General features: G+C 43.9%; 1 protein-coding gene across 1 annotated transcript in view; it reads left to right on the plus strand.

The window, feature by feature from the left end:
* The window catches only part of LOC117422323 (neurogenic locus notch homolog protein 1), a 34,428-nt gene extending 15,488 nt beyond the window's left edge, over window positions 1–18,940 (plus strand). The window contains exons 5-34 of the mRNA XM_058987041.1: window positions 1,096–1,218; window positions 1,315–1,548; window positions 1,725–1,880; window positions 1,978–2,163; window positions 2,420–2,533; window positions 4,180–4,293; window positions 4,400–4,633; window positions 4,774–4,884; window positions 6,120–6,312; window positions 6,426–6,571; window positions 6,692–6,805; window positions 7,529–7,648; window positions 7,757–7,909; window positions 8,014–8,242; window positions 8,369–8,570; window positions 8,769–8,922; window positions 9,046–9,230; window positions 9,539–9,671; window positions 9,876–10,133; window positions 10,239–10,351; window positions 10,442–11,013; window positions 11,543–11,968; window positions 12,332–12,480; window positions 13,222–13,438; window positions 13,687–13,777; window positions 13,973–14,135; window positions 14,606–14,904; window positions 15,053–15,200; window positions 15,297–15,394; window positions 15,721–18,940. Of these exons, the coding sequence (XP_058843024.1) occupies window positions 1,096–1,218; window positions 1,315–1,548; window positions 1,725–1,880; window positions 1,978–2,163; window positions 2,420–2,533; window positions 4,180–4,293; window positions 4,400–4,633; window positions 4,774–4,884; window positions 6,120–6,312; window positions 6,426–6,571; window positions 6,692–6,805; window positions 7,529–7,648; window positions 7,757–7,909; window positions 8,014–8,242; window positions 8,369–8,570; window positions 8,769–8,922; window positions 9,046–9,230; window positions 9,539–9,671; window positions 9,876–10,133; window positions 10,239–10,351; window positions 10,442–11,013; window positions 11,543–11,968; window positions 12,332–12,480; window positions 13,222–13,438; window positions 13,687–13,777; window positions 13,973–14,135; window positions 14,606–14,904; window positions 15,053–15,200; window positions 15,297–15,394; window positions 15,721–17,139 (6,854 nt within the window). The 3' untranslated portion in view covers window positions 17,140–18,940. The remainder of the gene's footprint in view (window positions 1–1,095; window positions 1,219–1,314; window positions 1,549–1,724; window positions 1,881–1,977; window positions 2,164–2,419; window positions 2,534–4,179; window positions 4,294–4,399; window positions 4,634–4,773; window positions 4,885–6,119; window positions 6,313–6,425; window positions 6,572–6,691; window positions 6,806–7,528; window positions 7,649–7,756; window positions 7,910–8,013; window positions 8,243–8,368; window positions 8,571–8,768; window positions 8,923–9,045; window positions 9,231–9,538; window positions 9,672–9,875; window positions 10,134–10,238; window positions 10,352–10,441; window positions 11,014–11,542; window positions 11,969–12,331; window positions 12,481–13,221; window positions 13,439–13,686; window positions 13,778–13,972; window positions 14,136–14,605; window positions 14,905–15,052; window positions 15,201–15,296; window positions 15,395–15,720) is intronic.
* The last annotated feature ends 1,805 nt before the right edge of the window (window positions 18,941–20,745 follow it).

The raw sequence follows: 20,745 nt of genomic DNA on the forward strand, positions 1-20,745 counted from the left end.
TTTAACCTCCCTCCCAATGTAAAATGATTCTGTTGCTGTGCTTTTGTATGGAGTAATAGGTTAGAGGTCTTGAATGTTTCTTATCCGTGTGTCTGTGTGAGTATGTGAATGGGGGAGAGCGGGGAAATGTTCACATGCTATCAGGAGGAAACATCTGAACAACAACATCCGAAAAGCAGAGCCTTGTGGCCTAGACAGGGCAGGGACCTGTGGACACACAGTATAGACGTCAGGCTGTTTTAAAAGCAAGGGAACCCAAACATTTCTGTAGGATGGGCTCCTGTTACAGCTGCTTGCTGGTATTGAAGTCTTTCCTCGCATTATATAATTGCCTAGTTCATTGTGCTGTTCATTGGTCAGAAAGCTCTAGTGGTTTTACTATTAATAATATGCCTTTAAAGCTATAGGATTTGTGGTTGGAAACTGAAAGCACAACACCCTTACAAAGTTTAACCTTTTCATGCATGGCGATCTCATGTGGTGATGGATAATTTGATTTGATTGTTGCTATTAAAATAGTCCAGCAATGCAATAAAAGACTTCCTTTATCCTCCCCGTCATGCAATTCTGATCTTTTTTTCTCCGACTCTCCTCCCTCAAGTTCCGGCGAGGTATTAAAAAATCCTTTTAACAGCCCTGCCTGTATCTGGTTGTGTGAGAGAGAACAGATTCATCTTGATAAGGGAAGACATCTTGTAAATCTGTTCTCGGTCATTTCTGTTTCTCTGGTTGCTGTTCTTGATTCTTCTTGCTGATTCCAGGTTCATCAGTCTTGGATTTCAGTCAGCGAGCTGTCTGAGGGGAACAGGGTTGCTTCCTTGCTTGGGGTTGATTTTTAAACATTTCATATCAGGGGTGATGTTGCAAAAGACATCTCGTTGTACTTTTTTATACGGTTCTAACACATACAACTAAACTGTGACATGATTGAAAAGGTCTCCAAGCATGTAGGCCGACTGCAGTTGAATGTTATACCGCCTGATTTATAAATATAAATAACCCTAAGTAGCTATTTGGGTAAAACGTGATCACATTTTGCATATTGATGGTGCACCTTTTTGTAAACTGATTTATGTACTTCGTTTCACCCTCCAGGTTTTGCTGGTCAGAACTGTGACAAGAACATTGACGATTGTCCTGAACACAAGTGCCAGAACAGAGGCACCTGTGTGGATGGTGTGAACACATACAACTGCCAGTGCCCACCTGAATGGACAGGTAAGCTTCCACTTGGGGTCGCTAACACGTACCACAATAAGAGTCAGCGGGAAATGTGCGATTTTTAATAGATTCTGTCTTGTTTCGGTTGTGCAGGCCAGTTCTGTATGGAGGATGTAGATGAATGCCAACTCATGCCCAATGCCTGTCAGAATGGGGGTACCTGCCATAACACCCACGGAGGCTACAACTGTGTGTGCGTCAATGGCTGGACAGGCGATGACTGCAGCGAGAATATCGACGACTGCGCCAGCGCTGCCTGCTACCTGGGGGCCACCTGCCACGATCGCGTGGCCTCCTTCTTCTGCGAGTGTCCACAAGGCCGGACAGGTAAGAACCTTGCGCTACTTTTTCACCCGTAATGACAAAGAACAGTATCCAGAACACAGGGGGAAAATGCTCGGCACTTTTTATTTCTTTGTGTTCTCTTCTCACTACTGATACTCCTGCATGCATGTAAAGCGACATAAAGTAACCCGGCTTGCTGTTCTTCTGCTTCTTTTCAGGTTTGCTGTGCCACCTGGACGATGCCTGCATCAGTAACCCCTGCCAGAAAGGTTCGAACTGTGACACAAACCCAGTCAACGGCAAGGCTATCTGTACCTGCCCTCAAGGCTATATGGGCCCTGCCTGCAACCAGGATGTGGACGAGTGTTCTCTAGGTAATGACTTCTTTTAATAAAGCCAGGGTATATTGTTTTTTGTGTGTTTAAGCCAATATCTGGCAGGCTTGGGAATCTAATAATCGGGCTGTTACAGGTGCCAATCCTTGTGAGCACGGGGGCAAGTGCATCAACACCAGGGGCTCCTTCCAGTGCCAGTGTCTGCAGGGCTACACCGGGCCTCGCTGTGAGCTGGATGTGAACGAGTGCATGTCCAGCCCCTGCCAGAACGACGCGACCTGCCTGGACCAGATTGGAGGCTTCAGCTGCATCTGCATGCCAGGTAACTTCAGTGTAGAGCTGTATGGATTGGATTTGTGGCTATCAATTTTTTATTTTTATTTTTTATTACCAGCTGACGAACCTAGTCTTGACGGCTCGAAACACTACGCAGAGGCTTTATCTTCATTATTGTTATATTTGTTAGTTTTTTGTGGAGTAATTTTCGTTGAATCTAGTTTCTCTTAACAGTATCTGCTTGAATACTGAATGTCTTCAGCCTCCCTAAATAGCTTTTTTTTTTATGTTTTAATCTTCAGGTTACGAGGGCGTTTTCTGTGAAATCAATACAGACGAGTGTGCCAGCAGTCCATGTTTGAACAACGGAAAATGTATTGACAAGATCAACACATATCACTGCGAGTGCCCCACAGGTGAGAGAGAGAGAGAGAGAGGGGGGGGGGGGAGAGAGAGAGAGAGGGAGGGTCGATAGAGCCTCCCCCCCAGTCTGGCCTTTCAACTGGAAACTGAGACACAATGTAATCCATGCCTGGAGGGCAGGCTTAGCATGACGGGCTTGAAAATGTAGGAAAATCCATAGGAGGGAGGCTTAAGTAACAGTTTAATCTAAGACATGAAATCGAGAAAGTGTGGAGCTTTAAAGTTTTCTCTTCCCAACTTTTAAATGTGAAGAATCTACACAAAACTTTAACTAGGATATAACCATGAATATAGATACAATACAATAATCAAACACGTTGTAGGGAGTCAAATATATTTAAAACCAATTGGTAGTAGTGCATTGAGATGCTTTAAGGGTTCATTAATAGATTAATATGTGTCCTGACCTAGTTTTCAGTCCTGGTTTTAAATGGAGGGAGTAGTTTCTTAGAGTAGCTTGGATTCCTGGTTGCTTGGTGGACCACTGTAAGCCAGTCAAAGGCACTGGGTATTTTAAAAAGGAAATGAATGCAGGCAAAGTGTGAATGGGGGTTTTGTATTGGCTAATCCTTTGATTTTTCTTTAGAGGGAGCCAATGAAATTATTAGACAGGAAAAAGTCTGCCCCTTGAAAGAAAGAGCAAAGGCCTCCTCTAGAAGCAAAACTGTAAAAACCTGAATGCCGAGGCTACCTACAGCTTTGCCCAGTGAGCAGAAAAAAAGCTTAGCAGCTGAAAAGGGTCCGTGCAGGAAAGAAAGACGGGGCGACTCAATGGAGTGTCTGAGGGAAGGCTGCAGCGTAGAATACACACACAGTTCATCTTTGTAACAGGAAGGGAGGTGGTTGATTCAGGGTCTCTGCTTTTGCTTGAGAATTTATTCTGCGAATAGGGGTAGGCCTCCTCTTTCACTTTCCTATACACCATATCCATGGAAACGAAGACTGTAGCCTTGACTGTTTGATTTCCATAGGAGGGCTGGAAGACTGTTAAAGAAAAACCTATAATCCAGATAGAGATTGGAGTTTGTGGTATTTCCAGTGCAACTGGTCGATCTGTAGTTTAAAGCTGTTGAATCTTAAGAGACTATTGATAGTTTTCTTCTTGATTGGAAGTTGAGTGTTTTAAATTAAAAAATGAAAATAGTCACATACAACACAATGTAATTTTAGGCATCTGATTTGTTGTTCAATATTCACATACATTTCAAATGAAGAGCCTTTAGGTAAAGGACAACCAAGTAGAATTGGAATAACTCATTACAAGGAAACCTGAACGCTGTTTTGAACAGTTGTTGGCAATGGGAGGAGGTCAGAGTTCAAACAGTGCAAGAAGCTGTAGAATGTCATTGTTATGGAAAAGTTAAGAGGACAAAAGGAGCAGCCCGTTTGTTGTCCTCGCCGCATTCATAAAACAGTAACCCTTTTGTCTGAGGCCTGCTGGTGAGGCCTATATACGTTTTCATTCACAGTGTGAACCCAGATTTCAAAGAGAATTGTTGTAGAACGTGTTTCTGACATCAATCTGAATTTGAATGCAAAGACCAGTTTTAGAACTGGTAGGAAGCACACCACTGTATTGGTCTCTGCTAAAGTGCAATGTGTCCTCATTTAAAGCAAATCTCTCTCCTTGACATTGCAGGTTTCACCGGGTTTCTTTGTCAGGTGGATATTGATGAGTGTGCCAGTACACCTTGCAAAAATGGAGCCAAGTGCGTGGATGGGCCAAACAAGTACACCTGTGAATGTACTGAAGGTGTGTGTTATATTTATACACTCTGCGACTTGCATGCAAAACTATATACAATGTTAGCCATTTTGCGTTTTGGTCTGTTCCGCTAACTTTACCTTGCCTCCCGTAGGCTATTCTGGCATGTACTGCGAAAGCGATATTAACGAGTGCGACCCGGATCCTTGTCACTACGGCGCCTGTAAGGACGGCATTGCCACCTTCACCTGCGTGTGCAATCCTGGCTACACCGGCCGCCGGTGCGAGATCGACATCAATGAGTGCCAGAGCCAGCCTTGTCAGAATGGGGGAACGTGTCAGGACCGAAATAATGGCTACTTCTGCAACTGCCCTAAGGGGACAACAGGTGTGCTTTCCTGCGGTTTTGTTTTACAATATAAAGAGATTTTTTTTAATATAATACACATTGTGTATAGTCTAAATTGGAAAGACTGTTGCAAAATAACTGTGTTTGTATCTGAACGGTGTCTGATTGTGATTCTCTAGGAGCAAACTGTGAGATAAATCTTGACGACTGCGAGAAAAACCCTTGCGATTATGGCAAGTGCATCGACAAAATCAATGGCTACGAGTGCACCTGTGAGCCAGGCTACAAAGGTAAGAGCTGGTACACTTTCACTCACTCACTCACGCACTCACTCACTCACTCACTCGGGACCCAGTCTGAGCTCATACTGATATACAGGTTTGACAGGTGGCCTCCCTACTTTGTTTGTTTAAAACATTCAGGTCTAGTGTTACCTGCTTCATGTCGGAGGACAATGGGCTCAATCCCTGAGCTGGAAGCAGATCTGTGGAAGTCTTTGCCCTATTTGTTTACCAAAAGATTTTACGATGCTCGGATTTAAAACGCTTGAAAGATCATCTTGAAAAACAAAAGGGAGGGTTCGGAGGAAGATTTGTGTAACTTTGAGAAACATGCTGTACTACATCCAAATAAAACAAGACATTTTCTCAACTCGAGGGCAGCTTATATGAAAAAACTGATATGCGTGTATCCTAGTAGCAAGTTTTCTGTTTAAAAAAAAAAAAAACTGGAGCAAAATGTCATCAAGAAAGCAGGGAGTCCCATGGGTATCGTGTTGCTGGCCTTGCCTAACTGGTTTGTTTGATCATGAGAGACACAGAGAGGGAGACTGCACCTAGCTGCATAATAGTGGGGCCCGGACTTCATTCACCTGCTCAGGATGATCCTCATCATCGTATTATCAAGCCGCAGTGGCCCAACCGTTACTCTGAGAGCTCTTCTGAATAGAGCCTTTCTTCTGCCAGGCTGCAGACTGCTGTGTAGAATTACAGGCCTAGATTATACCCCCCACCCCCCCCCCCCCTCTTGTGCTCCTTTTATTTCTTATAAAAACCCAGAGGCATTGAAATGTATAACAAAAAGGGAGTTGTAATTTGAGAAACCACCCTGTCCATTACCATTTTTAATTAATAAGAATGGGGTGGGGGTAGATTAATCGTTGCTTAGTCATGTGTAAAATAAGGCCTGTGCTTTCCGCCTTTTGTATGCAGTCACCAGCAGTCATTAAAGGGTAAATCGGTTTCCCCCTTTTGTATTTTGGCTTCTTGTATTGTGCAATGCTGGGATCCAGTGTGAACTTGTGTGATCTTAAAGTACAAGTGAGTCAGTTCTGGAGTGTTTTTTTTTGCAGAGGTCATGTGAAACCACATACCCAATTATAACCTTGAGGTTAAATACAGGTGGTTTCCAAAGAAGGGGAAACATTCAATTGTTTAATGTTAAATTTGGGTGGGTGGTCTTTTATTTTTTGTGCCGTCATGGAGAATGCTTCAATTTTTGCTTTGGATTTTTTTGGGGGTTTTAGGTACAATGTGCAACATCAACATCGACGAGTGTGCCTCAAACCCCTGCCACAACGGCGGCACCTGCAGGGACGGCATCAACAGCTTCACCTGCGTCTGCCCAGAGGGCTACCACGATCCCACCTGTCTGTCTGAGGTCAATGAGTGCAACAGCAACCCCTGCATTCACGGGTCCTGCCAGGATGGTGTCAATGGGTAAGCCTATTCCTGTAGAACTGCAGTGGGAACTTTGCACTGAGGTCCTTTTTAGATTAGAACCGCCTCTTGATGCATGGTTTTAACTTCACTTTTTTATTTTCTCTCATCAGCTACAAATGTGACTGTGACCCTGGCTGGAGCGGTACAAACTGTGACATCAACAACAATGAATGCGAGTCCAATCCCTGTATGAACGGAGGCACCTGTAAAGACATGACCAGCGGCTATGTCTGCACCTGTCGAGTTGGATTCAGTGGTGAGGAACTATCCTTATAGCGAATTAATTAGCTGAACGTGTCTTGCTCTCTGTAAATCTGTTTCATTGTGTTGGCAGAGTTGGTCCGGATTTGTTTTAATGATGTATCCATTGTTTTAGGTCCCAACTGCCAGACAAATATCAACGAGTGTGCGTCTAACCCCTGCCTGAATCAAGGGACCTGCATTGATGATGTGGCTGGCTACAAATGCAACTGCTTGTTGCCTTACACTGGTAAGAACTTGCTATCCGCCTTTCAGTTTCCGTCACTTCTGTATTTAGATTGGCACAGGCAAGTCTTCCAAATGTTGTGAAGACCTTTTGGTTTCTCAGATTTAGCGTGGGTTTTTGTTTCCCATAACAATATGAGAAAATACTTTTCAGCTGTCTGTTTACCTTTTTGGATTCTTTTTTGGAAAAAAAGACACTCCTCCAGAGTTGAAATAATACCGTGCAGGTTTTGGAGTGGGTTGGGAACTGCTGCTTGACCCATTTCCTGTTTGCCCGCTTCCTGCTTCCTGTCTCACAGAACAGCAAAGGCCTGCACAATGGCAGGAAACTCTGGCGATTTTCCTGCCTGTGCTTGTTGCCATGGAAATGGCAAATGGCTCTGGAGACTCATGCAGGCAAACTATAGCAGATAAAAAAGAATTCGCAGGATAATCCTTGAGGGAACTTCAACTAAGAATGATGCAAATGTTCTGAAATTCAGGATGTACAGCAACCAGTTTTTGAATTAAGCTTTTTCTATGGTTTGAAACCAGAATTTGATATGTAACTGTAATAGGACTAGGTACCATGAATAGTGCTCAGAAATGGTAGGACTGAAGATTCATGCGCCACTTACAAGATATCTTAAGATTTAATAATGACTTCAATTGTAGATATTCTTGCCCTGTTTTATGTGTCACCACCTGAAAGGATGCAGTTCTTGATCTGAATGTATTTCTTTCACAGGAGCGAACTGTGAGGATCTCCTCGCTCCCTGTGCTGCAAACCCATGTAAGAACAAGGGGGCTTGCCAGGAGTCGGAGGACTATGAGAGCTTCTCCTGTGTGTGTCCGGAGGGCTGGCAAGGTAGGCATCCACAGCTTCATTCCAATGTTTTTAGGTGTTCAGACTGACCAACCAACATTTAGAAAAATGTCCTGAAATGTGGTGCTTTTTTCTTGTGTGCGTCTTCAGGACAGACCTGTGAAATCGACTTCAACGAGTGCGTGAAGAATCCCTGCCGAAACTTTGCCCCCTGCCAGAACACCATCGGCGGCTACAGGTGCAACTGTAAATCCGGCTATTCGGGACGTAACTGTGAAACCGATATCGACGACTGCCAGCCCAGTAAGTGAGACCGCGGCTTCCGCACCTGCGCACCACTATCATAAAGAGGTCAATAAAACCCAAATGTTTTCAGTTTTAATATGATTTGTTGTTTCTCTACCCAGACCCCTGCAGTAATGACGGATCCTGCTCCGATGGCATCAGCAGCTTTGTGTGCACCTGCCTGCCAGGGTTCCGTGGGCCGATATGTGAGGAGGACATCAACGAGTGCGACAGCAACCCCTGCAAGAACGGGGCCAACTGTACCGACTTCGTGAACAGCTACACCTGCAGCTGCCCCGCGGGCTTTAGCGGCATCCACTGCGAGAACAACACCCCCGACTGCACTGAGAGGTAGTGCAGAAACACTATTCCTGGGCTCAATTATAAAACTATAAAAAGAAAAGCTGTGTTGTAGGGAGGTTAATATATTTGGTGTGTTTTTAAAACCCCGCCCCCCATTTTTCTTTTTATCTGAAGCTCCTGTTTCAATGGTGGTACCTGCGTGGATGGCATCAACACCTTCACCTGCTTGTGCCCTCCTGGCTTCACGGGCAGCTACTGCCAGCATGATATCAACGAGTGTGACTCCAACCCCTGTATTAATGGAGGAACCTGTCAAGACAGCTACGGCACCTACAAGTGTACCTGTCCCCAGGGCTACAATGGCTTGAACTGCCAGGTAACATACCTGGGCTGTGCTCTTCCTCGGTCATCCATCATTGAGCTTTTATTAAATAAACGCATGTTAAGAGAATCTTGAGACTGAGATGGATTAATGGCTCAATGGGAAACAAATTAGTCATGGGTCTTCAATTATAAAATACTTCAAGTTTTGTTGAACATCAGGTGTTAACCCTGTCCTCCTGCTTCTCCTCAGAGCCTGGTGCGCTGGTGTGACTCCTCCCCCTGTAAGAATGGAGGCACATGCTGGCAGACTGGCACCTCGTACCGCTGTGAGTGCAAGAGCGGCTGGACCGGCCTCTATTGTGACGTACCCAGTGTCTCCTGTGAGGTGGCAGCTAAACAGCAAGGTCAGAGTCTACTGCTGCATTTAGACCATCTTTCTTTGGGTGTTTTTTTTCTGAACTGGCTCTGCTAGAGTGTTTAAAATTATTTTCTCCTGCACATTGACACTCTTCAATCTCAACCTCTAGGTATTGACGTGCCTCAGCTGTGCAGGAACTCGGGCCAGTGTGTGGACACTGGCAACACCCATTACTGCCGGTGCCAGACTGGATACACGGGCAGCTACTGTGAGGAACAGGTGGATGAGTGCGCTCCAAATCCCTGCCAGAATGGAGCGACCTGCATAGACTACCTTGGTGGATACTCTTGTCAGGTAAGGAAAAACGGGCTATTCTACAGCAGAGAGTGGAGCATTGCTTTATTGCATGAGACGATGTTTGATGGTTTTTATTACGCACGAAATACAAGTATTTTATGTAAAGCTTCCCAGCTACATGAACCCCAATAGTCTAATTACTTCTCCTATCCTGCCTCAGCACTAGTTAAATGCTTGACTGTTAATCTTGTATTTTTATTTGTAGTGTTGCAACTGCTTGCTAAGCATAACAAACTAAAAGGCTGGTAAAGGCTTCCTGTCGCTTGTTTTATGTCCAATATTGATTGCTTTCTTTGTTTTTGTAGTGCGTGCCGGGATACCAGGGATTTAACTGTTCGGAGGAGAGCAACGAGTGCCTTTCCCAACCCTGTATGAACGGAGGCACCTGCATTGACCTCATTAATACCTACAAGTGCTCCTGCCCACGGGGAACCCAAGGTACATTACCTGCTTGCCTTGGAGAATTTTAACAATAGTTTGTTACAAGTTAATGGGAGTTTGAGACCTCTCCATCACTTAGTAACCTTGGAAGAATCGTACTGCTTCATGTTATGGAAATGTCTCTAGCATTAATAAGCCTGATGCACAGAATGCAGGTCATTGCTGGTCCCTCAATGCCATTGACCTTCCTTCCCTCCCCAGGTGTGCACTGCGAGATCAATGTGGACGACTGCAACCCGTTTGTCGATCCAGTCACGTTGGAACCCAAGTGTTTCAACAACGGCAAGTGTATAGACAGAGTGGGAGGATACCACTGCATCTGCCTGGCAGGCTTTGTGGGCGAGCACTGCGAAGGGGACGTCAACGAGTGTCTGTCCAACCCCTGTGACCTCCGTGGCACCCAGAACTGCATCCAGCTCATCAACAACTACCGCTGTGAGTGCCGCACTGGCTTCACAGGTAAGAAATGCTTTTAAAATGAACATTCAGGATGCAGAGTCGGTTTTGGGTCCTGCTCATTCTCTGCCTTCACTCCGTATTTAAACGCTGTCTTGCTTGTGGCAGGCCGGCGTTGTGACGCGGTGTTTGACGGCTGCAAGGGGAAGCCATGCCGGAACGGAGGAACCTGTGCTGTGGCCAGCAATACACCTAATGGATTCATATGCAGATGTCCTCCTGTAAGTATATTGGACATTATAGTTAAAAAGCATATCATTAACTTTAAACAATATAAAGAAATAACTTTTTGTATTTATTTTATTTCACAGGGTTTCGACGGGTCCACCTGTGAATATGACTCCCGCACCTGTGGCAGCCTACGCTGCCAGAACGGAGGGAAGTGCATCAATGGCCCTAATGCCCCCAGATGCGTCTGCCCGTCTGAGTTCACTGGCCCGGAGTGCCAGTATCCCGTCAACAGCCCCTGCAATTCCAACCCCTGCTACAACGGTGGCACCTGCAAGTTCTTCCAGGAGGCCCCCTTCTACCAGTGTACCTGCCCCACCAACTTCAACGGGCTCTGGTGCCACATCCTGGATTACAAGTTCCCTGGCGGGATGGGCGTAGACATCACCCCACCCCCTGAGATCACGGAGCGTTGTGAGAACCCAGAGTGTGAGGAGCGCAAGGGCAACAAGATCTGTGACCGAGTCTGCAATAACCACGCCTGCGGCTGGGATGGGGGAGACTGTTCCCTCAACTTCAATGACCCTTGGAAGAACTGCACCCAGTCCCTGCAGTGCTGGCGCTACTTCAACGATGGCAAGTGTGACGAGCAGTGCAACAACCCCGGCTGCCTCTACGATGGCTTTGATTGTCAAAACCTGGACAGCCAGTGCAAGTAAGTACAGCCACACATGTTTCATAGACAATCCAGCTGCACTGCAGTTACTAAAAACAGCAATCAGGCTATGTTCAAGCAGTACTGGTTCCAATTGTCTTAAATTGATTAGCTGCTGAAATCAACATGCACCACCATGAGCAGGTGCCAGTTTAGCTTAACAGGCTGCATCATGTGGTCTAATTGCTGCTACCAGATCATTTATGTGAGTCATTGCAAGAAGTAACTTTTTTAAAAACACAGGTTTGGGTGCAAGACCAATATTATTGAAAGAATTGAAACAGAAGTATAAATCTTTGCCGGGGGGGGGGGGGCGGTTTTTCAAGAGGAGGAATTGAAAAACACATATAACAGATGTAATTTCATAATTGGTTTCTCTGACTTCCTCTGATGGGCAATGCTGACCTCTTTCCTGAATGATGCTTCATTTTGAGTTTACCGATATTACCCCCTCCTATGCTGACCCACAGTCTTCATTCTCCAATGCCCATTTGCGTGCTGTGTTAACAAACTTTTGGTTTCCTTCCAGCCCCCTGTATGATCAGTATTGTAAAGACCACTATGCGGATGGGCACTGTGACCAAGGCTGCAACAACGCAGAGTGCGAATGGGACGGTCTGGATTGCACCAGCTCGCCAGAGAAGCTAGCAGTCGGCAGGCTGGTACTGGTGGTGCAGATCCCTCCAGAGCAGCTCAAGAACAACTCGTTTGGGTTCCTGCGGGAGCTCAGCCGGGTGCTACACACCAACGTGGTCTTCCGCAAGGATGAGAATGGCGAGTCCATGATCTACCCTTACTACGGCAGCGAGCAGGAGCTCAAGAAGCACAACATCAAGAGGTCATCAGGCAGCTGGGCAGAGATTCCAAGCAACGTCTTCAACAAGATGAAGAAGTCCATGTACACCGTGGTGAATGCCAGGAAGCGCCGGGAGCTGGACCAGATGCAGATCAAGGGGTGAGTCTGGAGGCAGGCTGCTGGACTTGGTTGGCCTTGGCCCTGCATAGCTGCGGTGCAGCTTTGATTATTTAATGGTTCCAAGGGCTTTAGCATTTGTGCTTATTCCGAGACCAATATACATTGTATGGTATGTAAATGTACCTAATTTATCTGTAACATAAAACACTTATTTTATAATAGTTTCATACAGTTTGAGTAGCAAAAGTGACTAACCACGAGACAAATTTTGATCAATGCATTAGCTGAAACCGTTTTCTTATTCAATCATGTATAGAAGACATTGCAAGACAATGTTTCATAAACAAATATAGATCCCAATAGGACAGTGTGTATATATAATTGTCTCTTACATTTTTTTAGGTCGGTGGTTTATTTGGAGATTGATAACCGGCAGTGCTATCAGCAATCTACAGAATGCTTCCAAAGTGCAACCGACGTGGCAGCCTTCCTCGGTGCTCTGGCTTCCAGTGGCAATCTGAATGTTCCCTACATCATCGAGGCTGTTACCAGTAAGTCCAGATACACTTCCACTAATCGCTGCCCCAGTCTTGTACACGCCCCATACCGCTCACCCTTTATTTAGTTCTGCATTACTGATATTTAAAATGTTCTTAATGAAAATAAGTCACATTGTGCTGCAATATATATTCTGCCTATTCTAACAAAAGACAAAAATAAATTCATTATAATAATAATAATAATACTTTCCGTTTTCAATATAAGGGCTCAAAACTGCAGGCACCAAAACGGTTAATTAAAGTAAATCAAAGTCCTCCATTGTGGAAAGGGGATACTGCAACCTTAACCTTGTTGAATGTAATACCGGGATTTAATGTCTCTCTGAGGGTTTAGTGGTGAGAGTTTATCATTTCAAAATCATTAGGAAAAAAAAAATTGATCGGGAGTGTGCTAGAAGTTGGGAGTCTTTGTTATCTTGAAAATCCTAATAAATCCATGGTCTTTACAGCTTAAAGCGCGTGCAGTAATTTGAAGTTCATTAATCCCTTTTTCTTAAAGAAGAAATGGGGAAGTTGTCTCTCGGTACACTGGGCTGAAAGGGAAGGAGACATTTTTTGTGTGTTTTTGGTTGGTTAGCAATTCTGATTATTAGCGAATGAAACAACTTTGTTTTACAAATGATTAGCTCCTTGGTTCCCGTATAGAAACCCAATGCCTCGCTCCAGCTGCGATTTGCAGGTGTCGGGCATCGTGGATCCTGATTTTGAGAATGTGCCTCTCTCCTCTTGCAGGCGAGAACACGGAGGAGCAGAAGAGGTCGGAGCTGTACCCCATGTATGTGGTGGTGTGCGCGCTGGCCTTCCTGGCTTGCATCGGCGTGGGGGTGCTGGTGTCCCGCAAGAGGCGCAGGGAGCACGGGCAGCTCTGGTTCCCCGAGGGCTTCAAAGTGACGGAACCCAGCAAGAAGAAGCGGCGTGAGCCGGTGGGAGAGGACTCGGTTGGATTAAAGTAAGTGATCACCGCGGCTTAAACCATCTCGCTAACGTTCCTGGGCACCTCTGATTTTAAGAAGAGCTGAATATGTTTGATCATTGGATGTAAAGGTATTTTTTAAGATGAAATGTAGAGATGTACTATTTGTTTTACGTATTGGACTGCTGTGCAGATTTGCTGCTAGGTACATGTAAAAATAGATAAGTATACACAGTACATCACTTTAAAATGCTTTGCCTGTCTTTTTTTTTTTTTCTTTAAAGGCCATTGAAAATTGCTTCGGATTTATCGCTGATGGATGATAATCAGAATGAATGGGGAGACGAAGAGCCCTCGGACACCAAGCGATTCCGAGTAAGGCTTTCATTATTTGAATCCAGCTTGCTGGTCACACCAAAGAAGAAAATACTTTTAAAACACAAGGAAAGAAGTTATTGGAATTTGTATGGCATTTTGAGAAGCGGCATATTTTTTACAAAGGTTGCTTCTTTAGATATGAATAAAGGATTGCATTTGGGATTTCTAACGTGAACTTGTTTGCTTGGCTAGTTTGAAGAGCAGGCGATGCTGGACCTGGATGATCAGTCGGACCACAGGCAGTGGACTCAGCAGCACCTGGATGCAGCTGACATTCGCATCCCCTCTATAGCTCCGACTCCTCCACAGGGAGAGATCGACATCGACTGCATGGATGTCAACGTCAGGGGGCCAGGTACAGGAAACCAGTTTATATTACCTATTTCCCAACCCTTTTAAAGTGTCTCTATTAGCGTGATAACTACAGAGTAGCTTTAATACCTGAATGCCCAGCAATATTGGAACTGCACTAGATCTAATGTAACATACAGACAGCGCAATGGCTTTGGAACTAATAATAAACAGTATTGGGAGGGATCTATTGGCGTATCCTAATATTAATAACAAACTTGAGATCAGGAATATGCCTTTTACTGCAGCTTGTGTGTGTGTGTGTGTTCAGTGAGCAGGAGGTGTAAGCTAAGGGAATTCTTGAGGGGGAAATGTGCAGCAATTTAAGGCAGAATACTTGGAGGTGAAGGCTTTAATTTAATATCTGATAGATTACAGTTTGACAACACAAATGTTCATAATTTAAGATGTCCACAGGGGTTTGATGTAATGCTAACTTTTTTTTTTGTTTGTTTGTTTGTTGTCTTTCTTTAGATGGGTTCACTCCCCTAATGATCGCGTCCTGCAGCGGTGGGGGGCTGGAGACTGGAAACAGCGAGGAGGAAGAGGACGCCTCTGCCAATGTGATCTCTGACTTCATCTACCAAGGTGCCATCCTGCACAATCAAACCGACCGAACCGGGGAGACGGCACTCCACTTGGCAGCCCGCTACGCCCGCTCGGACGCAGCCAAGCGCCTCCTGGAGGCCAGCGCTGATGCCAACACCCAAGACAACATGGGCAGGACACCTCTGCACGCTGCCGTGGCTGCTGATGCTCAGGGAGTCTTCCAGGTAGATCTCAATCCATTATATAACAGATTGATTTTGCAAGACACATCTATCTTTCCTTTCTCCCAGAATAGTGTTTTTTTAACCACCCATATTCCTTGGGCGTAGCTTGCTGTCCTTGGTAACATGATTCATTTGGCTTCCTCCCCAGATCCTGATTAGGAACAGAGCGACAGACTTGGATGCCCGCATGCACGATGGCACCACTCCCCTCATCCTGGCAGCTCGTCTGGCAGTCGAAGGCATGGTGGAAGAGCTGATCAACTGTCACGCAGACGTCAACGCAATCGACGACTTTGGTATGCTCCTGTTCCTTCTTTCTTCGAGGATGGAAATGCCTCAATTGCTCTGGTTTTGAACTTGGGAATTCATTTTGTTTCCTTTTTTGTTTTCAGGCAAGTCTGCTTTGCACTGGGCTGCAGCTGTGAACAATGTGGAGGCTGCGATGGTGCTGCTGAAGAATGGAGCCAATAAGGATATGCAGAACAATAAGGTAAAAATCTGCAAAGGTGTTATTGAATAGCAGTTTTGTGGTAAATGAGTGCATTGATTTTAATTGTGGATTCTTGAGAATCTATCAATAGTAATTACATTCTATATCGGTATGGAAAAAGCTTGTGTTTAACTATTACTTAAATGTTTGATTTCATTTAAGGAGTAGCTATCTTGGGAAAACCCTCTTGGTTCAAAGCATACGACTTTCACAGTGTGTTTTTTTTATTTTTTATAAAAGCAATAAAAGAAAGAAATATCAATGTTGTACTCTCTGCTTTTAGTTTTATGCAGTAAACATATATATTTTCTGTGTTCTCTTCACAGGAGGAAACGCCTTTGTTCCTTGCTGCCAGAGAAGGAAGCTATGAGACTGCCAAAGTCCTGCTGGATCACTTCGCCAATCGGGAAATCACTGACCACATGGACCGTCTCCCTCGGGACATCGCGCAGGACCGCATGCACCATGACATTGTACGCCTGCTGGACGAGTACAACCTGGTGAGGAGCCCTCCCATGCACAATGGCCACATTGGAGCCACCCTCTCCCCGACTCTCTGCTCGCCCAACAGCTACCTGGGGAACATGAAGCCGGTGCAGGGCAAGAAAGCCAGAAAGCCAAGCACCAAGGGCATGAGCTGCAATGGCAAAGATGCCAAAGACATCAAGGCGAGAAGGAAGAAGTCCCAAGATGGGAAAGGCAGTCTGCTGGACAGCTCAGCTGTGCTGTCGCCAGTGGATTCCCTCGAGTCTCCTCATGGGTACATGTCGGATGTGGCTTCCCCACGCATGATGACCTCTCCCTTCCAGCAGTCCCCTTCCATGCCCCTCAACCATCTTCAGGGCTTGTCTGATGCCCACATTGGTGTAAACCACCTGGGCATGACTGGGAAGCAGGATATGTCCATGGGCAGCTCCAATCGGATGTTTGAGTCTGTGCCGCCACGACTCTCGCACCTTCCTGTGTCCACTCCCAACAGCACTGTTCTGAGCAATGGTTCCATTAGCTTCACTATGGGTGGGGGGCCCACCATGAATGGCCAGTGCGACTGGATGTCCAGGATGCAAGCTCCCATGGGGCAGAACCAGTTCAATCCCATGAGGAGCAACAGCCAGGGCAGCATGCACCCGGTCAACCAAGCCCTGCAGCATAGTATGATGACCTCCTTGCACAACGGGCTTCCCACCACCACCTTGTCCCAGATGATGAGCTACCAAGGGATGCAAAATACGAGGCTTGCCAGCCAGCCTCATTTAATGCAGACGCAGCAGATCCAACAAATGCAACATCAGCAGAACCTGCAGCAGCAGTTACAGCAGCAGCAAAGCATGCAACTGCAGCACCAGAACTCCAATACTGCCACCAACGGTCACACTATTGGCCAGAACTTCATTGCTGGTGACCTGAGCCAGTCGGATCTACAGCAGCTGTCTGGCACTACCATGCCGATCCACACCATACTGCCACAAGAGACCCAGATCCTTCCCTCATCCCTCAGCCAACCCATGCCCACCACCCAGTTCCTCACCCCTCCCTCCCAGCACAGCTACTCTTCCCCATTGGACAATACCCCCAACCACCAGCTCCAGGTGCCAGACCACCCCTTTCTGACTCCTTCTCCAGAATCCCCGGACCAGTGGTCAAGCTCCTCCCCACATTCCATGTCTGATTGGTCAGAAGGCATCTCCAGCCCACCCACAAGTATGCAGTCACAAATGGGACACATTCCAGACCAATTTAAATGAAGGGCAGAGTGAGGAATAAAACCACAGGGATTTTGTATTCTGATTCTTGTAGGAGCACACTTTAGAAAAAAAGACACTGGTTGTGACGGAAGGATCCTTTTTTTAAAATATGGTTTTATACTAATGAGCAGAATCACATTCTATTCACCTTTTTGTATTTATTTTTGTACTCTTTTATTTTACATGTGGGCACTGCCTTGTTTATTTATACATTTTAATTGTTCTTTGTGTTAAAGAAATCACAGGAATTGTTTAGGTCTGGCAGTTGTAATCCTGGTGGAAAAACAGATGTAGTGGTTTGTTTTTGTTTTGCTTTGTTAATGCTTTTCGCTGCAGCATAAGCAACGATTCGTGATTTTATGGAAACACAGGTTTATTTATTGGTGTCTTAAAATGTTACTTATCTAATTTGATTGTACACCAAATTGTATTTTAAACCGTACTACTGTAATTTTGTGTAAAAAAAGAAAACATTTAATCTTGTTTTAAGTTTCAGTATTATGTAGATGTATTTGTTTTAACAGAAATTTAGTATTTTAAATGCAGACTTTATTTTTTGATGCAGGGCCATTTTTAATTTTTTTTTTTTTTTTTGTAATAAACAATTTATAGAACCATAATCTAGAAGCTAAAAGTCTAATGCATCGATGCTGCCAAAAAGAAAGACTATCGAGAAAAAATTATAGAATCTGAACTCTGTCTTACAATATCTGTACCTGTGAAGACTGCCCAGAAAACTGCCATCGGATTGCATAGAATGTTCTCCTATTAATGAATGTGTCTAGGAATCCTCCTTGCCGCAGCAGTGGAAATGTTCAGGTAAGTTAATAGAGGAAGAAAAAGGATCATTTCTCGTATGCCTTCCTTTTTCGATCCCACATGGTGTATTACAGTAAGATCTGTGGTACAATGAATGTAACAACAGATGCAAATGAGTTGCCCACCTAACCAACCAGAATGCACTGGAGATGTATGTCTTTTCAAATTAAATAAGGGGTTTAATGTAAGATCTGCACATTGTACCACCATTTGTACAGTTTAGATTTAAACCCATAGCTTTTTTTAACACTGGTTGTCAAGTGGCTGAGACGCGAGATGCAAAAGGAAAATATAGATTTTCCTGATGCATCTCTTAAAGTTTTGAACGACAGTAATTACATGTTTGAAATAAAAAGCCTGTGGCAGGTATTGAATGTGTAAATAAGGTGTATTTTTAAATAAGCAGGATTTTGTTTAAAAAATCTGCTTAGGTGAATGAGTCTTAAGCATGTTATGTTAGAGGAGTCACAATGTTGTGTACAGGGATCAGTCCAGAAATCCTAACTACTTACAGTACGTTCCACAGAAGCAACCAGGGTATAGTGGTGTTTATATAAATATAGTGGGGATTTGAGGTCCCTATAGATAAGATAAATTAAATATAAATGCTTTTATAATTATTTATTGATAATCCACACTGTATCCTGGGATTTGGAGTACGATATTAAGATTTATTTTTTAAGTGAAAACCCTGAATTTTTGTTTTACCCATCTCTTGCAATATTGTGACATCCCTAAGGCTTCTGATGAACATCGGGTGGTGTCAGTACTTGCTGTCATGTTTTATAAACTAGAGGGTAGTTTACAAAGGAAAAAAAAATCTGTAATGGGGGAGAAAAAGTGGCCTACCTGCAAAATTGTAGTTTTGCAAAAAAAAAAAAAATAGAACAAAAAAAAAAATGTATTTTCTGTTACCTGATTTGTAAACGATTGTTTCTTGATTAAATAAATGGTGCTGTCAGGCATCTAGAGTTTACTAAAACTTACCTGAAGCATTTTGTTTATTTATTTATTTTTTTAATGTCATTACAACACACAATGAAAGTATACACGACATACACAATGTTATTAAATGAATATTTGAATTGTATAAACACTTGAATGTTGAACAGTATTGTATACTAGATACACAGCATAGCTAAACATCAAGGATTTACAGCAGTGTGCATGATTTTAATCATTTCAACAGTACATCTTCAAATAGACAAATTCATTACTGCAAATATACCCTACTGTCAGTTTCATTGTAAATATTTCATTTGTGGCCATCAATTCTAGACACATTTCCCATCTTTTAGACCCTTCTCCATTTTGCACTAGATAAAACTCTGCTCAATGAATGATCAGAGGGCTTGCTCTACTGCAATCTCGGTTCACAACATTCACTTTGGAGGCTTTGACCAAAGAGAAATATTACATGTTACAAGAAGACAAGCACACACTTCATCTTTTTTTATTAAAAAGATGACTTTGCCATTTTTAAAAAATAATTTAAAATGAATAAATATATTGTTTTTGTTTTAAAAGATGTGAAGTGGCAGCTGGTCATCTTGTTACAAGATGAAACAATAAAAACTTTATTGTGTGAATTAAAATGTCCACCGCTGTACTTCCTGTTTGCTGTGAAGTGCTGATATCCCCGTTGTCACAGCCTTTCCTTCCTTGGCTGATGACAAAAACAGAACCCTCCCCCAACAAGGTAGATAATACATTCTGCTCTGGGAAATTAAAAGTTCCAGATCTGCTTTTAAGCTGAGGGAACACGAAGCCACTTTGCGGCTTGGAACTTGGTTTCAGGAGATTAGGTTTCAGAGCACTTTGGGTTTGATACAGAAAAGTTGCCTCAGACTAGGTCTCCCGGTCTGGAACCAGGTTTCAAGCCACTGTTCCTGAAAGTGACTGTTCCCTCATGCCCCTGGGGATACTCTATTTTTGTTCACAAAAACTCCCATTTCTATTTGTTTATTTCAGTGTTCAGCAATACTTCTAACTTGCAGTTATAAAAATATACAATTGCAATTTCATAAAAGAACATGATGGTGAATGAATGCTCATATAGTCCTTATTGTGTAACATTTCCATACTACAATAACTTGAGATTACTGAAATTTATGAGCAAGCCAGATGGTCAAAAATGGTTGGGTGCCAAGTTTCTAAGTGACTAAAATTTACAATCAAAACCACACTTGCAGCCAAGTCTAGCGCAGTGTCCTTGAACATCCTATGACTGCTTGCTTTAATGTTGTGAATTGTTACTGTCTAACGCCTTGTAATTTCAGTTTGACCTTCATGAACAAAACCCTTGCTCTCTGCCACAGGTCCGTAGCAACTGACAGGAACAGATTTCAGAAACGTCTCTGGCTGAAGATTAAAGTAGTGTGGCAAACATAACTCTGCTCATAATTCATACTTGCACAGGAAAGTTGTTTCACATCTCTTTCCTTGAGCTCATGGAAAAGGTCAGACAGGAATGCCTCCATGACACAATATTCTGAAAGAACTGCTCAGAGAAACCAATCTTTCCACCACACCTTTCAGATAATGCACGGATTGCGTGTGCACCAATGTCCTGGGCCTGTAGTCTGTAACACAACTTATATACAGTAGGAGTAAATATCGGAAGAGTACACGTCATCATTTTCTTGTGCATCATTCCTGTTCATATGTAATATAATGTTCATTTTTCATACACACTTTTGTGCCAGTGGGCAGAGCCTCACTTGTCTGATGCATGTTATATGCATATGGAATCCCTGACATGTATTGTGTGTAAAAGCTACTTATCCT

This window comes from Acipenser ruthenus, chromosome 15 (assembly GCF_902713425.1).
Source record: "Acipenser ruthenus chromosome 15, fAciRut3.2 maternal haplotype, whole genome shotgun sequence".
Classification (NCBI taxonomy): Eukaryota; Metazoa; Chordata; class Actinopteri; order Acipenseriformes; family Acipenseridae; genus Acipenser; species Acipenser ruthenus.